The sequence below is a fragment of the Rhinolophus sinicus genome, linkage group LG16 (assembly GCF_036562045.2).
Source record: "Rhinolophus sinicus isolate RSC01 linkage group LG16, ASM3656204v1, whole genome shotgun sequence".
Lineage (NCBI taxonomy): Eukaryota > Metazoa > Chordata > Mammalia > Chiroptera > Rhinolophidae > Rhinolophus > Rhinolophus sinicus.
The window spans coordinates 38,984,977-39,008,667 of NC_133765.1; the positions used below are offsets into that span (position 1 = coordinate 38,984,977).

General features: G+C 62.3%; 1 protein-coding gene across 1 annotated transcript in view; it reads left to right on the forward strand.

Moving 5' to 3' along the window:
• FBRSL1 (fibrosin like 1) overlaps positions 1-23,691 on the forward strand; it is a 64,840-nt gene that overhangs the window by 25,045 nt on the left and 16,104 nt on the right. Inside the window, 2 exon segments of the mRNA XM_074321654.1 lie at positions 1,739-1,774; positions 14,245-14,274. Coding sequence (XP_074177755.1) covers positions 1,739-1,774; positions 14,245-14,274 — 66 coding nt within the window.

Sequence of the window (23,691 nt, forward strand, 5' to 3'; positions counted from 1 at the left end):
CGTGGACCCGCGTGTCAACTCAGGTGGGCGGTGCCGGTGGTGGGGTGTGTACTGGGCTCAGTCTGGATGCCCAGGTCCCGGAGTCTGTGGACACACTGTCGTGTCCCAGAAGACAGGTCCCTGAGCTCAGGTCCTTGGAGGCGGGAGGGGCTCGCACCCCGTGTGAGGATGACCTGGAATTTGGCCAGCGATGGGGGGAATAGGTGGCCTTCACCACAGGGTGTTTCAGGACCCAGAGGAGAGGTACGGGGCAGGCGCAGCAAGGGCTAGGAGTGGGGAGAGGGACCCCAGGGGGAGGGGACATCAGGGAGGGGACCCAGGCAGAAGGGTCCCCCTGGAGGAGGCGGCTCGGAACACGCCTTTGTTTCCTGACCCCCAGCTGCAGAAGTGGCTGCCGGTGGGGACTGAGTGAGTTGTCCTCATTATCATTTAAATGGGGGCCTGGGGGAGCGGCGGGCGGGGGGCCGGGAGGAGGAGGCCTAATTGCCCGGCTCCATCCTGCTGCCTTAAGACGGGAAAATAGGCTGGTAATTGTCTGGGGCCGCGGGCGCCCTAGTTTGAAGCCCTCTAATTGCTGGCGGTATGAACACAGAGGGTTCTGAGGGCAACGTGGGTCGGGTGTGAAGGGCGCAAGCTTGGGGTGGGGACCCCGCCAGGGGGAGCTCTGCCGGGCAGGGACCCCCAAGAGCTGACTGGGGACCCGGCAAGGGTCTGCCTGGGGAGGGAAGGGGTCCCTTAGTCCCAGCCAAGGCTGGCCAGGGGTTGCCCTGTGCAGAAGGGAGTGGCCCCGGCTGCAGTGGGAGTGGCCCCAAGCCCCCTGTGGTCACCCACCCTCTGGAAGAATCTTTGCATCTGGCCCTCAGTTTCCACGGCCAGCGTGCTCTGGACCCTGGTTTGTGGGTCCCACACCCCTCAGGTAGGCCCGCCCTCCATAACTGAGTCCTCCGGTCACCATGTCCTGTCTGTCGTCCTCTGTCTCTGGGTCCTCTCCTGCACCCCATCCCTCCAGCCTGTGCCTTGAAGGTCAGCCCTGGTGAACCACCGCCAGCCCTGTGGGGGTCTTGGGAAGCACCCCTCCCCATGAGGCACGGGTGAGACTGAGACTCACCTCCTAACTGATTGCTTCCTTCCCTCGGATCTAAAATGCCCATCTGAGCCCAAGGGAGGTCCATCAGGCTTGTTGGGCACCGTCTGGGACTCCCCAGGACCTCCAGGCCACAGCTCACCCTGCCCCCGAGGTTACTTGTCCAGCATCTCCTGAAAGCCTTTCCCCGAGGTTCCCTCTGCCCCACCCCGTCCCTGGGACCCTGGGAGGATGGTGAGTGGCAAGGATTGGGCCAGCCTGGGTGCAGACAGGGATCTGCCAGGCCCAGCACCCAGGCCGGTTGGCCGCCCTCCATCCCGTGGGCACGTGTGGGCAGAACCACGTGCGGAGCGCCGGACCCTCTGGGGGGCCAGGCGCTGGCTGAGACCTGAGTGCATCCCTGAGCACGTGTTTGACCTGCCTCTCTGAGTTGGGGGTAAGGTCTGCGTGTGGGTCCTTGGGCACAGCCATCCTGTCTGGGGCTCTGACGCCCAACTGTGTCCTCTGTGGCTTCAGTCCTGACCCCCAGCCCGAAGGTCCAGCTGAGGCCCCGGGAGTTGTCTGTGGCCTATCTGTGCCTAGGGTGGTCCTCAGGGGACGGGTGGCTGTCAGCGGCTGAGAGCCCAGGCACTGACTATTCTCTTCTTCCCACAGAGCTCGGCGCAGGCCGTCTCAGGCAGAGGCTACTCCGTAAGTCTCCCGTTCTCTCCTGCTGTCCAGCCCCTGCTCGTCCTGTCCCCTCCCCCACCGTCCTGGGCTTTGCTCCTGGGGCTGGAGCCCACAGGGTGGTCCTGGCTGACAGCAGCAGGCTGGGGCCTCACGCCAGGCCCTATGCCTTTGCCTGCTAGGAGTGGGGTCCTGTCGGGCGGTGCCAGGACCCGGGGGTCCTGGGCATGGAACAGCCACGCCCCAGCACCCTGACCCCCCCCCCCACAGTGCTGGTCTCAGCCAGCCAGAGAGGCCTGGCACTCAGGCTGGACACAGGCGGGAGGCCTGGCCCCCAGCTCCCATCTGGCTGTGTGGGGCCACCCTCCCTGCCCCCAGCCCCGTCCCTGGGGATCTGCTCTGCCCCCTCCTCAAGACTTTATTTCATTTCCCCTTAAGTATCAGGAGGAACGTTAATGACACCATAAAACCCAGAGCTCCATAAAAGCCATTTCTGCAGATTTACTGCCATGTGGGCTCTTGGAGGGCGGGGGCCTGCTCCGCCCGCCTCATCCTGAAGCCCCTGATTTATTGCGAGTTCCAGGGTTCCCGGGCCTGGCGGGCCTGATGGTCTGGTGGCCTGGCTCTAAATCACTGAGGCTTTTTATAGGGTGTGTGATTAACCCTTTCATCCCCCGGGTGGCCCAGCCCCACCCCAGCTGCCCGGCAGCTCAGCAGCATCTTCCAGCCTTTGGCCTGGGGGCTGTCCACCTCTGTACGGTGTCTCCTGGGGAGGATGCCGCCTCCTCGGCAGCCTGCAGTATTTGTCCGTCCTTGCGTTCATGGTCAGTGGCCTTGTTGCTCCTCCTTCCCACGGGCCTGGGCACTTCCGACACACTGACCACTCCTCGAACTGACCATGTGGGCTGAGTGGCGCTGACTGGCGGGGGTGGGGCCGGAGCGGGCTCCAGTGGGAGCAGTGCAGGCAGACGCTGGTGGGAAGCAGCTGGCGGTGTGGGCCGGGGTCGGGGAGATCTGGGACAGTGGCTGGGAGTGGGGGGCTGAGTGCCCACTTGGGGGCAGGGTGAGGGGCCTGCTGGGTCCTGGAGGGTCCGGGCCCAGGCACGCCCCGTTTGGAGCCTCCTGCCATGTCTGAGGCCCCAGGACAGCTGGGGTCTCCCTGCCCCGAGCCTCCTTCCCAGAGCCACTAGTGGCCCCTCTGCTTCCAAATCGCTATGTGGCATTTATGGTCTTTTCCTGAAACGCAGCTTTGATGTTTCCTGGAGAAGAACCTGTAATTAATGTGCCAGCTGTTTGCAGCTGAACCCCCCACTGCTCAGGAGTGACAGATGGTGGCAGGGAAGTGGCCCCACCTGCTGCTTGGGCCATGGGGGTTCCCCAGTGATGTGTGCAGACAGCCCTGGATTTGCCGACGAGTGCATTGTGCCCTAGCGTGAGCAGGCGTGTCCGCTGGTCCCTGATGGATGCTGGTGGGCACTGCAGGTACAGGTGGTCAGCCTGGCCTGGTGGCCCTCTTGTCCAGTTGGTGCGGGGTTGAAGGCAGGAATCCGGTCCTCTCAGCACCAGAGGCCAGATGGAGGCTGTCCTCCCTGAGGGCTGAGGGCAGGCAGGTGTCCCAGTCGAAGACTGGAGAGGATTGTGATCTCCATGCACCCCGGTTCCCACAGGGTGGTGGGCAGGGGCCAGATGGGCGGGCGGAGGGTGGTCGCCATCCTGCTTCCAGATCAGGATGTCACCATGGAGACTTAGACACGCGAGTGTGCCCTGTGTATGCATGCCTGCCTGCCTGCCCCGTGTGCAGCCGCGTGTGGCTGGCTGACTGCGAGGGGAACGTGTGTTGAGTGTCTGTCGTATGTATGTCTCCCTGTGGCCCTGGCAAGCCTGCACCTAGGGGTGTTACATGTTTCTCTCTGGGTCAGGCCTCATGCCCATATGTGTCTGTGGGTGTAGCAAATGTGCATGTATGTGAGTGGGTGCGTGCATTCCACATGTGTGTATCTGGATGTTAGTGTCTGGCATGGCATGCGTGTATCTCTGTGCGACAGATTCTGCAGGTGTGCCATGTTGTTTGTGTGTGAGACCTGTGGCCACGTGGCATCGCGTGTGGCTGTGCACGTGTGCCCAGGTGGAGGGCACCTGTCCTGTCTGTGGGTGGGACCCAGGCCCAGCATGGTGGCTCTGTCCTCACCTCTCCCCACAGCTTCCCCACACTAGGTGGAAAGGGGCACATGCCGTCTCACCTGGTTTACAGATGGCACTTAAAAGGGCCTTAATTTGCTGAGATTGATCCCCAGGAAATCCCCTGACTCCCGTGCTCTCCGGCCTCTGTCCCAGATGCTCCGTGCAGCCCCCCCAGCTCACCATCAGGCGTTCGTTAGCACCGTGAAATCAGTTAGGAAGTAATTTTCTTAATTTGGCTGCTTGCAACCAAGGACATGACAATCCATCTCCCGCTGACGCAGGGGGCTTGGGGGTTTCCCTTATTAAAGACAAATGAGGATCTAGCTGCTTGCCAGCCGGGAGGCCACCCCCACCTGGCCTCGGAGTGTTCTGGAAAGGGGCCGAGACCACAGAGGCAGTGGGGGACGGGGGTGGAGTGAAGGCAGAGCAGCAGCCCTGATGTGGTGGTATGATGACATCTGAGCAACTCTCCCGGGACTGACCTGTGATGACCCGGGCTGCTCTCAGCTGGTCCCTTAGCTGCTCCCGCCCCCATAGCCACACTCCAAGGTGGGCACAGGACCAGCCATGACCCCACAGCCTCCATGTGAGGGCACCAAGGCACCTGCATGTGGGAGGTGATCCTTGCTGGGGGCCATGTTCCCAGCTGAGACCTGAGTGGGCAGGCAAGACCTGCTCTGGACACGCTCCGGTGTCCCGAGGTCCTCTCCTCCCCAGGACCTTCCTCTCAGACCCCTTGCCACCATCAGGAAGAAGCATGGCTTTCCTTCCACCTTGCCCCCCCACACATCCCAGCTGCCTCAGCCTGGACACCCCCACCTCACAGCCCATAGCAGCCACTGTGCCCCGCCAGCCCCCCACCGCTGGTCTGCTCAGCTCAGCTCACAAACCTCCTCTCCTCCCCTGGGTTCGGGTATGGCTCTCAGCCTAGAGGTCAAGGTGTGAAAGAAAGCTGCACCCCTCATTGCCTCCCCCAGCAGGCACTCACTGAGTGACTGCCCTGCACCTGGCACCACGCTGGGAAGGGACCAAGGCCCACATCCCTGCTCACAGGGCTCACGGTCCTAATGAAGCAAATAAGTACAGTGAGAAAAGGTGGGAGGGGGCAGGCACGGCCTTCGAGCCACGCTGATGACACGGAGCCACCAGTGCTCAGGTCCTCAGGTGGGAGGATCCACGCCAGGTGTGGGGTCAGCAGGTGTGAGGTCAGGCCCTCAGGTGGGAACGTCCACGCCAGGTGTGGGGGTCAGCGAGGTGGGGGCAGGTGAGGAACAGCCAGCTCGGGGTGCCCAGCAGAGCAGGGCTGGGACACCAGCTTGTGGTTGGGACCTCAGTTCCCTGGCGGCCTCTCCACATGTGGGTCCCCAGTGGGCTGCTTGGGCTTCCTCGCAGTGTGGTGGTGGGTTCCAGGGTCCTGAGAGCAAGTGCCAGGAGGAAGAGTAGGTAGTGTGGCCTCGGCCGCAGGGCCTGACATGGCTTCAAGTCGGGGTTGTTGCAAGACCCGCCCAGATTTGAGGGGCGTGGTGTCAGCACTTTGTGAGCCCTGAGAAGCAGACCAGCTACTGGGCGGACCCCTTCCCAGACCTGACTGGCCTCTCCTGAGACTCAGGGCACAGCCCGTGGATGAAGGGGTGCTGTGTGTGAAGGGGTGGACGTGCTTCACTCTCTGACCGGCTGGCACCAGCTGCCGGGGAGGTGTCCTGCCCACCCCAGGAGCAGCCCAGGCCGCAGGCCCGGCAGCCCTTTGCCTGCACCACTGGTGTGGGCCTTGCCAACTTGCCCCCCGTCACGGCCCTGCGGTGCAGACTCATCTTTACGAGGCAGGTTTATGACATTCATTACCTCGCTCCTCAGACCACTTCCGAACGGCCATAATTTGTACAAAAGCAATAAAAACCCGCCAGCCTCTCCCTGGATTCGGGAGCTGCGTTCTCCTCCTGACCTCCAAGCACAGGACAGCCCTTAGTGGCGGTGGGGTGTGCACAGAGCATGGTGGGGTGTGCATGGAGCACAGTGGGGGGGAGCACAGAGCATGGGGGGGTGTGCATGGAGCATGCTGTCCTTGCCCGTCCCGCAGCCCAGCCCCTGTTGGGTTCCCTCCTCCCAAAGGAATACTGTACAGCCCCCGTCCATCTGTCTTCATCCGTCCATCCTTCACCAGGCCCACCTCTCAGGATCCCTGGGTGCAGCCATGGCCCTCCCTTGTCCAGCTGGTAGGACATTGCTGTCCTCCCTGTGTGCCCCTGCTCCTGTTGTCCAGCGCCTCTCCTGCATAGCTTGGGCTCCGTGGGTGTCGGCATCAGCCGCCTCGGGCTGGTTGTGAGGTATTTTGAACGAGGCCCTTCGAAATGTCCACAGTTGTACTGCCCCGAAGACAGGCCCTGATGTGGAGATCGATGTGGGGGGACAGGCCGCAGGGCCCCATATGACTGGACCTCCCTCCATTGCTGTCTCGGGTCAGTGGGTGTGGCCTGGGCCTCTGCCCTGCGCCTTCTGAGGGCTGGTGCTGCGGGCAGCCCCCTGGCAGCTGGGCAGTAGGTTCTTCCTGAAGGGGCGTGGTTAGTGACTCGCTGTGCACCCCGAGGTAGAGAAGGGCAGAACAGATGACAGACAGGTGACCTGCATGGTGCCTGGACGGAGAATGGCAAACTAGGTAGAGGGGGTGCTGGGTGTCCGGGGGAAGGATGCCGGTTCCAGCAGGGAGGGTGCCACTGGGGACACAGTAGAGCAGGTCTAAGTTCATTTCCCTGGGGAGACGGTGGGTAAAGACAGGTCTGTCAGTAGCAGGCGCTCCCAGAGAGCACTGACCGCTGTGGGGTGCCTATGCCCTGCAGTCAGGGTGACATCCGGGACGAGCCAGAGGGGACGTGAGGCTGAGGGTGCATGCCAGCTGGGAGGTAAGTACGTCAGGCGACCTAGGAGAAGAAGCAAGGGGCCCCGGGCAAGGTTTATCCCAGCAGCCCAAACACATCCGCCTAGGGGCGCCCTCCGAGCAGGCCGCCCTGGGGGGCTTGGGCACTGTCAGCGAGGGGCGCCCTGCTTCCGCTAGGCCTGGAGCCCTGGGCGGTGGTTGTCCAGGCTGTGGGCTGATGTGTGTCGGCCAAGCAAGGACTGGGTTCAGTGGCAGGAGAGCATCCGTTCATGAGAAATCTTCACGTCCGTTGGCATTTCCCAGCCACCTTTTACTTCAGACTGGGAGCAGGCCCACAAAAAGTGTCAGTGCACGGCAGCGAAGGCCCAGGCACGCGCCCCAGCCCACCCGTGTCACGGAGCCGCTGGCCTACGCAGTGGGGGTCAGGCGTTTGGGTGGGCTGCCCATTCGTGTCCCCCCGTCGATTTCCAGGGACTGCCAAGAGAAGCCACCCTAGATGCCCTCCTGTGCTCCTGCCCACCGAGAGCTCTGGCATGTCCGAGCCCGCGGCCTCTGCACAGGCCCCTTCCTCCAGCCTTTGTTCCCCGGTCAGCACAGCCATAGGCTGTCCCAGGTCCACAGGGAGGGCCCCACCCCGGCCCGCGGTGGGAGGGTGCCCCAGCAGGTGCCCACGCGATGTGGCCCCCACCCTGCTCCACAGTCCTGCACTGGTCACTCAGGCTGCATAGCGAGTCACCCCAACTCAGCTGCTTAGAGCAGGAGTGTCCATTGTGATAGTTTCTGAGGGCCAGGACCCCTTCTTCTCCGTGGACCTGTCTTGCTTTGGACAGCAAGGTCCTCTGCAGAGTCCTCTTGGCGGGGACCACACATGGTGTGGACTCTGGGAGGGCTCCTGGGGCTGCCACCGCCCCTCACCTGTGCTGGGCCCACCCAGCCTCCTCCGTAGGGTCCCCACGACATGGGACAGCCAGCATACTCCCTGGGTGGCCAGTTACCAGCGTTCACCTGTCACTTGTGGTCCCAGGTGGGTCTGCCTTCCCGCCTGGACCCTGACCACACTTTGTTCAGCCACATGGGGCCCCCGGCCTCTCAGCTCAGCCCAGGGCAATTCAGCCCCTGCCCCCACCTCTGCTCCCCTTGTACCTCCAGGCAGCATGAACCAAAGCACTGTGGTCCAGTCAGGTGCCCAGGCCATGGTCGTCTCCCTGGAGGCTGGGCACGGAGGCTCTGGGCAAGCCTGTGGGGACCCCTCCAGGCCATGGTCACGTGTGCCAGGAACCACAGCTGGAGGGCGGAGCAGGCTGGCGAGTGGGGTGGGCGCCAGCCTCGTGCCTGTCGGACGCCGAGATTCAATTATGTGGGACAGGCTGGGACACACGGTTAGGAATTGATGTTAACACCATTCTGGTTAAGACTTTTGGTGTCGATAAATAATTCATAAGGCAGTTAGCGCTTTGAGTCTGACAACATGAGAATATATGAATACAGTCGACTCTGCAAAAGGTCAGTGCGTGTGGCGGGCCGGGGGCCATCTTTCATTCACTCTGTGACACAGGCTCATTAATTATTCCAGCCCAGCAAGGGCTATGTGGGGAGAGCCACTAATGAGAAAAAGGGAGAGCGGGTGTGATGTCTGACACGCCAGCCTCGGATGTGGAGGAAGAAACGGACTGAGGTCCTGGTAAGACCCCTGAGATGGGAGCAGAGGGTCCCTGCCTGTCCCCCTGCAGCTCAGATGGGGCTGGGATGGGTGGGAAGAGGTGCCAGGGACCCCCCAACACGGGGCCCTAAGGTGGCCATTCTTGGCCGTCCCCAAGCATTTGTTGAGCAGTCACTGCAGGCCAGGTTCCCAGGCCAGAGAACTGAAGAAAACCCAGAAATCCCCTCTCCTGGGGGCCACACAGGGAGGGGCAGGTGGGAACAGGCGAAGGGAGTAGGGCGTGTGTGTTAGTGTGTGCGTGTGCTTGTGTAAGTACAATCGTATCGCCCTGGGGGAGGCAAGGTCAGCTGGGGCCCTGGTGGCCTGTGGGGACAGGAGACGTCAGGTTTGTCCAGGAGCAGTGGCGCGGCTGCTGCTGTGCTATCAGGAGCTAGGTGGGACAAATGGTCACAGAGCAGGGTGGGGTGGGGGGCAGTGGGGGCTCGGGGAGGGCTCCCCAGAAGGACGGGGCTGCACCACCCGTGGTGGGAGGCAGCGTCATGAAGGGTCATGGGGTCAGGCAGGCGACTGGCCAGGGAGGACTTTGGCTGCCCCGCCTGTGACGGCTGATGGAGCTGTGCGTCTCTGCTAAGTGGGTCCCCTCACCCAGGCCGCCTGTGCGCGGGCTATCAGCTGCAGTAACTTAATTGCTCATTAATTGGGTAGTTAGTGCTTTGTTTTTGCTTTGAAGCCTAAACACTCATAAAAAGTGAATTAGCTGGGTAAATAAGAACGGGGTTTTCAGGATCCCACGTCCAGTTCGTGAATAATTAATCATGCGTGACTGACTCCCTGGCCAAGGTGGCAGTGGGCTGTTTGGGGCCCAGCACTGGGGCGTTCGTCCAGTCTCAGCCACCATGAGGGGGTTGCTGGCATCGGGCCTGACCACACGGGCTGCATTAAGTCCTGGGTGGGCTCCCAACTGCTCTGCCTCAGTTTCCCCATTCATCAGCAGGTGGGGCTGAGTGAAGCATGCAGAAGCCACCCACGTGAACAGGCAGCATCACCCCACGCCCATGGAGTCCCTTGCCAGTGTGATGGCAGGGGGGTTCCCCTTTTCCTCCCCCACTCCTGCCACCCTTGTAGTCCCAGGGAAGCCACCTGGCAGAGCCCAAATCCTGGATGAAAACGGCCTTTTGATGACTCCCAGGCTGCTCCTGGGCCCCAGCCTCCCGATGGAGGCTCAGCAGAGAGGAAGGCAACAGCTCGCGCCCTTGTGGACGTAGTAGGGGGGCTCCGGCAGGCTCACCCCCCCCTCCTTCCAGGGCAGCTCCTAGGAGCAGAGTGTGCTAAGACGCACGATGGGGCTACATGAGGGTGTGGTCAGTATGCCTGCATGGGGACACGAGGCCCTGTGGCAGGTTACCTGAGTGCACAGGTGCCACGCACACACTGGGACACCTGGCAGGCCACCCAGGGTAGAGCACCCCCTGGGCAAGGTGCTCACGGGGGAGAGGCCTCAGCATGCCTCAGCATGCGCACGGCAGGCCAGTGGGCTCGTGCGTGCACACAGCACACGTGAGCCATGAGGACACGCCCATCCCCAGCGAATGATGCTCACAGTGAGGACGTGCACGCCCGGCATTCCCAGGTGTCCTCAGGCCCATGGAAACTCATGGGAACTCATGGGCACACCTCAGACACTTGGGTCGGCCCAGGGTCAGCGTCAGCACCGACCTCCAGACTTTCCGGTCCCCACGCTCAGGTGGGCTGAGCAGAGTGTTCCGTCACATTCCACACACACACACGGCCCAGGGTCCTGCTGCCATTCCTGGTTCCCAGCTGCTCGGGCCTTTGCAGGCGACAGTGCCCATTGGGACCGAGTCTAGGCTGGTAAGGAGCAGTCTGGCTGGGTGCCACCCCTCAACCCTCTCTGACCCCTGGAATGAGGCAGATTCATCTGAGTGGGATGCTGGGGAGAGGCAGAGGCAGAGCTGGGTGGTTTCAGTGCCTTCCTGCAGGGCAGGGCCCAATCCATTCCCTGGGACTGCCTCTCGGCCCGTCCAGTCCATTGCATAGCACAGGCCCACAGGCGGCAGGAGGGACTCCCCCCTGCCCTGTCGTGCCCTGCCCACCCACCGTGGGCATCTCTGGGCCATTTGACGAGCATCGGGCCCAGCGGCCAAGTCTCCCAGCCCATGAATTTTTCATGCCTTTGTTTGAGAAATGGGAGATAGGCGGCCTTCCTCTGAGCTCTGCTGTGAAGCCGTAATGAACATTCACACGGGGGGAATGAGGCCATTTCTGTGGCTGCTGAACGATGGTGCTGATTCTCCCAGTCGGGGAGGCGATGAGCAGCCTCCGCCTCACGCCAGCTGCCAGGTTCCTGGAAGAGGCCTGGGGTGGGGGCCAAGCTCAGACCTCTGTCGGGGGAGAGGTATCAGTGCCCAGGCCCTGTGGGGGCTCAGATGCCACCAAAGGCTGGTCAGGTGACACAAGGGGAGGAGGAGATGACGGTGATAGTGAAGGTGACAATGGTGATGACGAAATGACGTGATAACGAAGGGGATGAAGGTGACGATTGTGACAACAGTGATGATGGCAGTGATGACCTTGACGTTGAAGGTGGTGATGGTGAGGGCATGGTAGTGATGACGGTGGTGATGAAGGTGAGGACGATGACAGCAGCCCACATTTATGGAACCCCGACTGCCACCAACTGCTCTTCTGGGTGTTCTCCATACACGCAGTTGTTTAACCCCAAGCCCCACCCACTGAGGGGGCACCGCCCCGTCTCTGCAGATGGGGAAACTGAGGCTCAGACAAGTGAAGCGAGCAGCCGAGGCTGTGTGAGTAGAGGAGGCAGGATGGAGCCCTGTGGTCTGGCTCCAGAGTCCTCCACGTGCTTCTGTCCCCAGCACGTGACAAGGACGAGTGCTCGGGCCTAGGAGTGTCGGGAGAGGCAGGAGTGGGGTGCCCCTGAGCCCGCGGAGTGCTGCCGAGCACTGTACATGTGTCTCCCCATCTAGTAAGATGCAGGACTGGGAGAGCGTGAGAAATCTGCAGATTTTGAAAGACTAGCATCAAATTGAAAAAACAGACCAAACCAAGCTCGTGTGCAGCCCCATCTGGCTTATGGCCCCCAGGCCACGTCTCCATGCCATTGCCCACCCATGGCTGGGGATCTGGGAAGGCCGCCGATTGAGTGTGGGAGGTACCATGCGTCCCACATCATGTCCCATCTATGAACATGGGTGATATGTGGGGACCCCTGGGCATGGAGCAGGTGAGTTTTGGGGCCTTGGGGTATGAGGCCCTGAGCCCACGTTTGCCTCTGACCTATCACTGAGTGGTCTCAAGTGCCCGGTGGGGCGCCTCGCTCCAGCCACAGGACATAGGAGCACGTGCCCAGCGTGGCCCCTGAGCAGGAGAAGCTGAGTCTGGTGGTGTCGTTCAGTGCCTTGCCCCAGCCACTCAGGCGTCACCTGGCCCCAGGCACGCAGGCTGGGGTCCTCGCGTGACGCTGACTCAGCCAGGACTGTGACCCTCTGGTCTGACTGAAGGACAGGCAAAGAGGATGGCCCTGGACAAGTGGTCCTCCCGAGTCACTGCCTGCGAGGCCAGGCCAGGAGGAGCCTGCAGGCCAGCAGAGGGGTGTGCTGCGTGTTGGTGGGGTTGGAGCCTAGGGAAAGCAGAGAAGGGAAGGGCTGATGGCAGGACCTCGTCCTTGCCAAGGAGGGCTTGCCTTTCCAGCCCCATCTGTCAGGAGTCCTGAGGGCAGGCCTGTCAGGGTGGAGAGACACCTCCCTAAATCGACCAGGCTTGGGCATTCAACCAATCCAGAGGGAGACCCCTTGTACTTAGCTTACCTGGAAATGATACTGATGGTGGTGGTGGTGGCGATGGTGTCGGTGATGGTGGGGGTGGCGATGGTGGTACCATCATGCTGTGTCATGCTGAGAATATATTCAGCACTATCCTAGTTTTTCCATGTATTTACTCATGGAAGCCACACAGCAATCCTGTAGGGAGGCTATTGTCTCTGGTTTACAGAAGCATAAACTGAGGCATAAAAAGGTCAAGGGACTTGCCCAAGGCTGCACAGCGTAGGTGGCAGCACAGAATCCGCAGGCATTTGCTCCAGAGCCCATAGCGTGGCCGCCCCACCGTATCCAGCACATCCCCTTGGGACCTGAGGTCTGCCCTGTGCTCTGTGGACTCCCCACCTGGACCCCATCCACACGAGTGACACTCTCCAGGGCCACCCAGCCCAGCCTGACCGATGAAGGGCGTCTCTCGCAGGCAGCTCCTGCGAGACCGATGTGGCCCTTTTCCCTCCATGCCTGATTAATCGCCTCATTCAATTCCGACTCTATTGCAGGTGAACATTAATTCAGTAGGACTTAATAACATGAGTTCATTTATGACACAGCTTGTGCTGGCTGACAACGGGTGCTCTTTGGTTAATTACAGGGACCTTGTACTCACTGGAAAGCCCCCTCACCCCCCCCCATGTCGGGTTATTAACTCTCACCAGTGACACTGATTGTCCGCGAGCCTTGGGGAGAGATGGGAAACCGGGCCTGGCGTGGTTCCGGGTGCCCCAGATGACAGGCATGCGCACACGAGGCCAATCCAGTGCCTGTTTGATGGGGGTGCAGGTCCCCACCCCAGGTCTTAGAGCCGCTAATTAAGCAGGAAGAGGCCTGATTGAGGTCTGTGACAGCTCCACCAGGGGTTCCGTGATCTCTGTGCCAGGCGCACACACCCGGTCAGGTTCCTGACGTCCCAAGGCCATGACCGCACCCCTCTCTCCTGGCCCAGGACCTTCCTGAAGTGCTGGCCACCACCCTGACTTTCCCTGTCCCAGCACGCCATCACGGGCGATGGTGCATCCATGTCCCATCCCAGGGTGTCGGGTCCCCCGTGGCTCCCCAGCCTCGTCTCCCATGCTCCCCTCACCTTCCTGCTGTGTCCCCCGCCCCAGCTTTCAGCCACCCTACTCCACCAGGGCCAACACAAGGGGCTGATCTGGCCTCTCATCACGGCTGTGGGACTGGGCCCAGGCATCCCTCTGCCATATGTGACAGTGCCTGATGGCCTGGGTTAGTCTAGCGGAGGCCACCCACGGACTGCACCACGCACGTGGGGGGAGCCCGTGTACGTCCTTGAGATGTGTCCTCAGCAACGGAACCCACTTGACGCGAACGTGTCATAATTGCAGTCGCTGGGAAGGCATTTCTTCATATTCTTTTAGGGGGAAATTGCTATGGTTTCTAGAGCAGTCTTTCCTTTTAAAGCTCTGCTTATGGAAAATGAAAGCAAAGGTTTGAGTGATGGTCAGAATCTCCCCTTAACCGGCCCGGACTAACTCTTAGAGCAGCTTCTACTCAGGCATCTTGGGGGCAAGCAGCCCAGACGCCCTCCCTGCTGGGGCACGGGGCTGACTGCAGGGCGCAGTGTGGTCCCCGCGTCTGCTCTGGGGTGGGTACACCCCACACTGCCTGCTCCAGTGAGCTCCTTCGTCTCACCCCTGCCTTGCCGGCCCACAGACAGCCCAGGGCTTTGACTGAGTTCTGACCTGGGGCTCCTGCTGCCTGGAGCCCCGAGGCCCTGGGCCCACTTGCCGATGCCCCCCTCACCCCTCAGGGCTGAGGCTCCCAGTGGGTGTGGGGCTGCCAGAGCCTCCCATTTTTCCTCTGCCTCCCGCACTTGCCTTCCCACTGCTCTGGTGCCTTTCTGCAGCCAGTGTGCTGTGTGCCGTGGGGCGCTGACTCACCCCCTCTTTCTCTCCCCCCACAGTGCGACAGTGAGAGCGACGGGGACGATAAGGTAAGCCCCCCCTTCACCCTCCCGCTTCCACTGTCCTCTGCCCCACAGGGTGTGCCCTGGAGACCTGGCAGAGAGGTCCATTTCTCCTGGGGGGTGCAGGGGACGCAGGGTCTCCCCAGGTGTAGGGGTGCTGCCCAGGACTGTGGGGTGAGGCCTTGCTCCTGCCCCGTCAGTGGCTGTTTCTGTGCAGGGCTGCCTGGCATGGGAGGAGTGTGGGGGGGCAGGTTCTGTTGGGCTCAGCTCAGCCCCCAGCATTCCCAGGCTGGGGCTGTAAATGCGTGAACATCACCAGAAAACAGTCTCCCACTAACAGCAGCATCTGTGCCTCGCAGTTACCCTCGTGTTTCAGGGACAATGAGGGTCCCGCTAATTGGGATTCCCATAGCTAGAGTGTTTGCGCAGGAATAATCCCGACCTTCCCACAGCCACACAGCAGCCCCATGGCCTTGGTCCTTGTCATTGGTCATCTGTTGGGGGAGAGGCAGTGCAGGGCTGGAATCTCAGCAGCCATTTGTGGGGCGGCTGCTGTGCACCGAGCTGTGTGCTGCAGGGTACAGTGGGGTGCGGGTGCCACTTGGGACCTTGAGAAGCTGCAGCAGGAATGAGACCCAACGGGTGCAGGGGCTGCTTGTCCCAATGCCCCGATGCAGAGGCAGAGACCAAGGGCTTAAGGAACGTGAGGAGGCCACACTGCTGCGCCCCAGGCGGGCTGGGTGCACCGTCTTTGGCAAACCAGCGAACGCCCCACCTGAAAGAGCCTTAGGTGGTGAGGCTGGTGGGAGGTGGCACCTGATGAGGAGGCTGGTGGGGCTGGGACCCTCATCCTCGTGGGGGCCTCTGTGGGAGCTGGGTTCTGAGGACCAGTATCATCAGGCTGAGGGATGGTGTGCGGTGAGGGCGCTCTGCGCAAGGCCGACAGGAGGGCCAGCCAGGCAAGTTGTTGTGAAATGGAGTCAAGTTTCTTTGAAGGCCTGGGTGTATGGCTCTGCTTCCCCATGTACCTGGTGTCCGGGCGTGTGCCCAGTAGGACAGTCCCAGATGTGGGCAGACAGGCAAGTGGCCTTGCCTGCGGGTGCTCAGTGGATAAGAATGTGAGCACGCGTGGAAAGAGCTGGAAGGCCGCCCAGCAGGGAGAGTGAGGGTGAGGACAGGCCTGCGAGGGACCCCTGGGGTCCAGGTGACTAGCCGTGGAGGTGGTGAGCAGTGAGAGCGTGCATTTTATCCCAGGACCTGGGAGGGGGTGGAGGAGCCGGCATGGGCAGGTGAGGTCTGAGATGCCCCAGAACATGCCCTCCAGGTGAGTTTGCCTGGAAGCCCTAGTGGGGTCATTGTGGTCTGGACCCTCTGAGGAAGGTGGCCAGAGGGCAGGGCCGCTGGGAAGTGACCAGTATTGTCTGCAGGCCTGAGTGCCTTCCCCTCACCGTCCTCTGGGTGAATGGAGCCTCGGGGCTGGCCCCCCGAGGTGCCTGTGTGGGCCCCCACCGCCCACAGCTGCCTTGGGTGCAGGGACAGGTGTGTTTCTGTGGACAGTCTTTCTCCTGTGTCTTTAATGAATTAGACTTGGGCACTTGGGAAAGTGCTGAGCTAGCTGCTCACCTTTAGTACCTCCTTTAATTTAAAACCCATTTGCAGGAACTGCTCTGAAGCCAGGGCTGCTCTGAGGAACGTGGGGAGGGGGCTTTCTGAGGCCCGGAGGCTGCTGGCTGCTCCCGTGCAGGGGCCCCTGACCTGTGTTCTACAGAAGAAATAGCTTCTGCTCCGAAGCTTGATCTGGCACCTTGGTCAGAGCTGGTCCGGGACAATTTCACTCTCCACCCCTGGGTCTGGCCCTCATAGCAGCTCTGACTATGTGCACTGAGACAGAGGTCACTTCTGCATATGGCCCAGGGTCAGCAGGCTGTGACCAAGGGCTAGTGGGCAGCTGTGCCTTAGGCCTCCTCCACACTCACGTCTACCCAAGAGCCCTCGGGCCAGGTCTGAGTGGGATCCCAGGGCCTGCCCAGCCCAGCCTGGCCAAGGGACGATGGGGAGCTCAATCTGGATGGATCTGGGGTGGGTCTGGAACTGGTGGCTCTTGTGTTTCTGGCAATTCCCTTTTGTGGTTTTTCAGGAAGGCCAGTTCCCTGTTTGAAAGCCCTCTGCCCAGAGGGGCTGGCTGGGGTCTTGCTGCACTGGCCACTTTGCCCAACCCCCCATGGGGCTTCTGTCTAGGCCTGGGTGACTGTGGGCCCTGGGGAGGAAGGGCAGATGCTGGCCGAGGGTGGACCCCAGCCTCCCACACAGCTATGCGTCGGCCCAGCCACTGCCACGGCCACAGTGGGATGCCCTGAGTGGTCTGTACAGGTGATTCGGGGACACGCCCTGGCTCAGGGAGTGACAGCCCCTGGCTCCAGGAAGATGCGGAGACCCCGTGGTCCCCATGATGAACTCCCAACTCTCCACCCTGTCTTCTAAGGCGCAGCTACCAAGTGTCCCCATACACGGCCCCACTTAGGGGCTGCATCTGCTGCTGTGGCAGGACTGGAATCAACGGTGACTTAAGAAAGGGTCCATATTTCTCACCTAAAAGCCCAGATGTGGGCCCTCCAGGCTGGCATGGACTGTCCTTGGCTGTCAAGCTCCACTGTCTTTCTGGTTGGCAACTCTTGGCATATGGCTTCCATCCTCAGTCACCTCTTAGTCCATGGAGGCAGCTGTAGCACCAGCCATCTCATCTGCATTCCATTTCCCCTGCACCATTGATCACACAGACAGGCCACTCCTGCCCTGTGAGTCAGTGGGGTTGCAGCATAGGGAGGGAGGGAGGGAGAGGAGGAGGCCCAGAAGGATCCCACTTTGTAAATCACAGCGAGAAGTTCCGGGGCGTCACCATCCCAGGAAGTCCCTGCCCCACGGCCTCAGCCCTCCTGGTTGCATGTGGACACAGTGCACCATGAGTCTCACCCGTGGTCCAGCATGGCAAGGGGACCCCATTAGCCGAAGTCGTGTGCTCTGAGTTTGGGGGAATAACAAGAGACCCGAGTTCAGCTGGTTTCTGGGCGATGAGTAACTCAGGTCAGAGGGCCCAGTGCACACTCACCTGGGACCTCTGGCAGTCACTGTCCTTCCTTCCCTCCCCCACCCATCAGGCTGACCTGCTAGAGGGTGGGGACCCCTCTGGGAGCAGAGATAAGGGCCCTGGGCGGGGCACCCCGACTTCCTGCGTGTCATGCACAGCCAGGTGAGGCCAACTCCAGGAGCGGGGGTCGGATGAGGGAGGCCAAGTGTCCACAGTGTTTGCAGGACGCCAGTCCTGACTGTGGCTGCAGGGTCGTGGGAGCAGAGCAGCAGTCGCCTGCAGCCTGCAGCTCCTGGCACCCACCAGTGCCTCCCGGCCCTCGCTTGGCCCTTGGGAACTCGTGCTCTACACAGGGGGGCAGGCTTGGCTTGTCACATTCTGTGGCGCACAGAGGACTAGAAACAGACGATCGGTCAGAGGCATTTGGGCCATTCTGGGAGGACAAGTCCAGGGATGAGGGGCAGCTGGCTGTTAGGTAGAACGTGAAGCTGACTCAACCCATGAGCCTCCACGTGATGTGTGGAGGGCCCGGACGGGGCGGCAGGAAGAGCCGGTTCCAGTCTTCCAAACCCGCCAGGGTCTGAGGTCAGTGGGCGGCCAGTCCCCTCCCTCTGCTCCCCTGGGCCCCTGCCAGCCCACCCAGCCCTCGCCCACTGGCCTTGGGCTCTGCCTCTGGCTCAGGGTGCAGACACCCTGGGGACATTCCACCTCTGAGACAGACAGACGGAAGCTGTCGAGGTCCCTCTCCGGCCAGCAGCAGCTATGGAGGCTGGCGTGCAGACAGACAGACAGACAGACAGACAGGAAAACCGCTTCCCCTGTGAGTGCTCTCCCTGCCCTCCTGATGGACCAGACCCTGGCCGTGGGCGCCCCCATTCCTCTCCCCCCAGCCCTGCTCTGGGGCGCGGCTGCTGGCAGGGAAGACAGCCTGTGCTGCCAGAAGGCCCGCCGCGAGGCCGTGGTTAGTGTCTAAATGCCTTTTTATTGGAAAAATATGGGGTGAAAAATTGTGTAGGGCTCTGTAGGCAGAGCTGGGCCCGCACTGGCTGCCGTCTCCCCAACTGGCCGGCCAGGTGGCTGGGCTGGCCAGCCTTGTCCCCATTGCCTGTAGCCACAGCCCTCCCTCGAGGGAAGCCTGTCTGGACTATCTGCCAGACCCTGGCCAGGACAGTCTCCCCACACCGGGCCTCAGCTGGTTCCTGGGAATGGGGCGGGGCTGGGGGTCCCTCCATGTGAGGCCAGGGAGGCGCCCAGCAAGCCTGTCCCGCCCACTCTCCCCACGACCGCCAGCCACACTGGGCTCCTCACTCGGACCCTGTCCTTGGGCTCAGGAGGCATCCCTGTCACACACACACCCCCCCCAGAGGCAGCTGCATGGGAGTGTGCCACTGTCACCACTGCCACCAGCTGCACAGGGTCCCCAAGGGCTGAGCTTCCAGTGCCCCCAGTTGTGGGGGGAGCCCCTCCAGGGACGCTGTGCCCTTAACGATGGCAGGTGCAGTTTAATATTGGCTGTGAAGCCATAGCGGGGGTGACTGTGTACCCAGTGCCACCACAGTGATGTCTGGAAGTCTGACATGCGTCCCGGTGCCCCCAGCGCTGTTTCTCTCTCAAGAATCTAGTCCCACTCCATTTCCTTCTAGGTTTCTAAGCTCATCAAATCTTTCATATCACAGCTACTTTCCTTTCTCAACAAAATTAGACAGAACTGCCCCTTGGGGGCATCGCAAGGACTCGGCCTCTTCTAGGACTATTGGTGCCCAAGGTGGCCTGAGGAATGATGTTTAAGACGAAAACCGAATTATTACAGGAAGAAGGGCTTCTCCGAGGCCTGGGTTGGCAGTGGGAGTGAGCAGCCAGGCTGCGTTGAGCCAAGAGGCTGCAGCCTGACAGCCAGACCTGGGAGCTTGTCCTGGATGGGGTGACGTGGCTGGGCTGGGGCTGTCCCTCCTTGGACAGCAAATCTCCCAGCTGCCGGTGCCTGGAGCTGTCCCAGCCGTAGCCACTCAGTTCCTTCCTGCTCTCCCCACCCCCACTGGCTCCTGGAACCTTACTGCCAGGGCTGGGGTCTCTAGCTAGCCCAGAGGAGTGGGTGCAGCCTGGATCCAGGCTGCGGGGCTCCAGCCTCCGCCTCTGCCTCTGTCTGTAGGAGGCATGACAATAGGACACAACTTCAGGGGCCAGGGTTCAGTAGCTTAATTCCTGAAGAGTACCTGACTTGGTGTGTGTCTGCCCCTAGGAGGGTGGGGCCTGCCCAGGGCTACGCAGCAATGACAAAGCTGGGATCCGCCTAGGGCTGTTCCCTCTCCTTTCCTCCCCGCCCCTCCCCTTCTTTCCCCGCCTCTCCTTTCCCCTCCCCCTCCATGCAGGTGACTCTAGGTCTCACCATCAGGCCCCAAGATGGGCAAGAGTGACCACAGCTCAGCACCCTTTCACACCGAGGGCCCCTCTGTCCTCACAGCGCCCTGTCCGGGGTCCCTAGTCACCGTCCCACGGAGCTGACATCTGCAACGAACAGCCCCGTCCCCACCCCGAGAGGCCCCAGCACACATTCCTGGTCCTCCTCACACCTGGCTGTTCCAGCAGCTCCCGCTGGCTCCTTGCTTCCCCAGGCCCTGTGATGGATCCCACAGAGGGGTCTGACCTCTCTCCTGCTTAAACCCGGAGCCTCATCCTGTTGCTCCCGCGTGGGCCAGCCCCGCCTGTGGTTCCTGCCTCTGGGCCTTTGCACTGGCCGTGAGCGCCCCAGAGCGCTCTCCCGAGAGCTCCCCTCAGCCTCCTCCTCCTCTTTAAGGTCTCAGCTCAAATGCACCTCCTTGGGGGGACTTCCCTGAAAGCCTGGCCCTGTCTGCCCATGGCCTTTTACTGCCACGCCCGCCTGTCTCCCTTTGTGTCCCTGTGGCTCCCACTGACTGTGAGCTTGTGTCAGGACTGCTGCCGGGCCCCTTGTGTGCCCCAAGGCTGTGCCTTCTGCATTCTGTGTCCTCATTGGGGTCCTGGATGCAAGAGGAAGAGTTTCCTGTGGCTGCTGTGAGAAGTTACCACAAATTTGGTGGTGACAAGAATATAGACTGGCAGGGTCTCATGAGGCTCCGTCACCGTGTGGGCTCGGCTGGTCTGTCTGCCTTCTCCAGCTTCTAGAGGCACCCACAGTCCAGCGTCCCTGGCCCGTCCTCCGTGTGCAAAGCCAGCAGTGTGGCGTCGTCCACTTGTCAGGACCCTGGATTGCACTGGGCGCTCCCAAATCTGATTAGCAACCTGAGTTCTGCTTTGCCATGTTAAGATTTGCCATTCTCAGATTCCCGGGACTGGGGTGTACCATCCGTCCCTCGGGGCTCCCTGCTGCTGACCACAGGCGGCTGGGGACAGCCTCTGCTGCCCGAGGCCTGGAGTGAGACTGCAGGAGTCACAGCCCTGCCGGGGTGCGGTGTGGTGGGCGAAGGGACACACAGGCCCTTGAGGCAGAGCCCCCCACACCCTAGCCCGTGGGGATCCTCCCACCAGGATCCAGAGTCCCAGCTCTGCTCTGCTGCGCTCTCAGCCCATGGAGCCTGCAGCCACATTGTCCGGGTTCAGAGCCCAGCTCTGCCACATTCCAGCTGGTCCCTCCATCGGGTCACCTCACTTCTGTCTGTTTCCTCATTGATGAAATGGGGATGACAGTGGTGTGTCCTCACAGGACAGGCATCAGGTCCTAGCGGCTTCATAGCCACAAGGTCTGAGTGCAGCGCCTGGCATGGCCAGTGTGGTCTGTCTGCTATTTTGATGGCAGGAAACAGCAGGACTTTGGGAATGACATCATGGGGAGGGGGTTGGAAAGGGAACACATGTATTTGGGCCATAATTCAAACAACGAATGGGTATAAGCTGGCTCTGTTGGCCATCTCCTCTGGTTGGAGATTTCCTGCGGGTGTGCAAGTGGGAATATTCGTGTAGATTTAGCCGACTTTGAGGAGTACGCTGGCCCAGCATACAGGTCTGGAGCTGGCTTCCCAGCCAGACCTGACCTGGTGGGCTTCCCCATCCTGGTGCCCTGCGTGGGTTTCTTCACGGCACCTTTGTACGGGGACCTGTGCTGTTGATGGCCTGGCGCCCGCATCGTGCGCCTGGATGGGAGTCCGGCACACACTCGGTCTTCGCAGGCGGCGGGGGTTCCGCCTGGATCTGAATTCGACTTTCGCCCACGGAGTGGCCCGGCGGCTCCCGGGCGGTGGTCACGGCCGGCGCTGCTGCTAGTAGCCGTCTGCCGACGATAACCGCTGGGACCCTGCCTCCCACCTTGCATCCGCGTTTAGCAGCGGTGAAACCGAGGGTTAAGGAGGGCGGAGCTTACATGAGACAGGTGTGGGGGCTCGGTCATCCTTCAAGTCCCAGCTCCCCGACCTCGCTGCTCCGTGACTCGGTTTCCCCTCTGTCCATACTCGTTGCCGTGAGCCTGCGAGGAGTGGGGCCCATGAAGCGCTCGGTACGGCCAGCACTGCGCGCCCTGACCGGGTAGCGGAGGTGGGACGGCCATCGCTCGGACCCCGAGCCGGCGGCCCCTCGCGGGCAGATCCGCGCCTCCGGGCTGGATTAGTTGGGCCTGCCCGCGCCCCGCCCCCGCCCCTCCCGCCCGCGCTCACTCGCGGCTGCCTGCGCGCCCGCCAGCAGTAAGTACCTCCGCTGCCGCCGCCTGCGGGCCCCGCGCTGCGCCCGACGGCGCCCGGGGGCCCAGAGCGCCCCTAGAACCCCCCAGAGCGCCGAGCCGGCGCGGCGGACATGCGCTCCCCGCGCGTCCCCAGCCCGGGCTCCGGCTAGGCAGGGCACGCAGGAGAGGGGCCACCTCGACGGGCCGAGACCAGCGGTGACCCGCGCTTCGCCGCCTGCGTCCATGCCTCCCGGCTTCAGCTCCGGCTCCAGCCCGAGGACTAGCCGCGATCGCCTGCAGAGCGCGCTGGACTCGGGGCGGCCGCGCGGTGAGTGCGTGCTGGTGGCTTCGGGGAGGGACTGGGGACTTTAGGGGCCGGGGTCGAGAGAGCAGCCGCTCCCTGTGGAGGAGCGAGGCGCTGGTGAGGCCCCCGGCGCTCTGCCCACCCCGTCCCTCCCCGGAGCCGGGTGCGGGAGACCCAGCGTCCCTTCGGTTGAGCCCTGGGGACGCACGTGGCGACAGGCGGGCAGGGGTGCAGCCCGGCAGAGGGTCCCGGGCCTCGGCTGTGGGGCCTGCGGTGGAGGCGGGGCAGGGCGTCGTGGGGGGCGCGCGCCTTTGTCTGCGCCCCGACGCGGTCTCGGCCACCCGGGTTTCTGGCGCCTGCCGCGTTCACCTGCCCGGAGTTGGAGTTCTTTGTCTGGGGCGGGGCGCGGCCGGCGGAGGCTGTGCCGCGTGTCTCGGCAGAGGCTGTTCCGCGGGTCTGGCCCTCGCAGACAAAGCGCGCCGTGACCGCCGCCCACGGCCGGGATTACTCACCTCAGGAAAGTGAATGCTGGCCCTGCCACTCTCCCTGCCGGGCGTACCCTTCCACCGGGACCCTGAACCTGCGTCCGGGGACCTCCCACCTGTACTTTGGCCTGGAATGACCCCTTCCTTCCACCCCCAAATAGGCTCAGTGCCAGGACTGGAGACGGATATGGCCCCCTGGGTCACGTGTAGAGAAATAGTCCTAGGGAAGTTATTATTTTAGGTCTGGGGCTGCCCCCGGTCCGCCTCCGCCCCCCGCCCTTGAGTCTGCTACTACCTCGCTCCACACCCCTCCTTCTGGAGCGAAGCAGAGGGCCTGCGTGCAGGGGCGAGTCCCAGCAGGCGCACCTCTGTACCTGCACTGGGAAGGGGCTGCAACCTGGGCCGCGGCCCTCCACTCCAGAGGTCCTGTGCCTGCGGGTGTCTGTTGCGCCTTCCCGGTTGCGGGTGGCTGGGCCGGGCCCGGATGGGAGTGGCTGGGGCCTGGCCAGATGCCAGGCCCTCACCGGTGCGGTGGAACCCCGGGGTCCCTTACCCAGGACGCCTTCGGGAACGGGAATCCCTCAACTTCTCTGAGCAAACTTTTAATTGACAGAGTGGGGCGTGGGGACCCGATGGACCCAGGAGAGTGGTCTTTCTGCCTTTGCCAGGGCAGCGTCCTGGGGGCCTGAACGGGAAGGGAAGACACCAGAGCTGCTACCCTTTTCAACCTGCAGACGGACTGCTGTTGAGTGTCTTCCCCAACCCCGCCCCTCGCTCCCCCTGATTTTTCCAGTGTCGGGGGCGCCACCTCCTGGCCCTGGGAGCCTATGCTCTGGCCCAGGCATTGAACCGAACCAGAACCCGGCTGGGGGGGTCAGGGGGGGCCAGCAGCCTTAGATGAACTTGCCCGGCCTCCAGGCTGGCACCAAGAGGAGCCATGCCC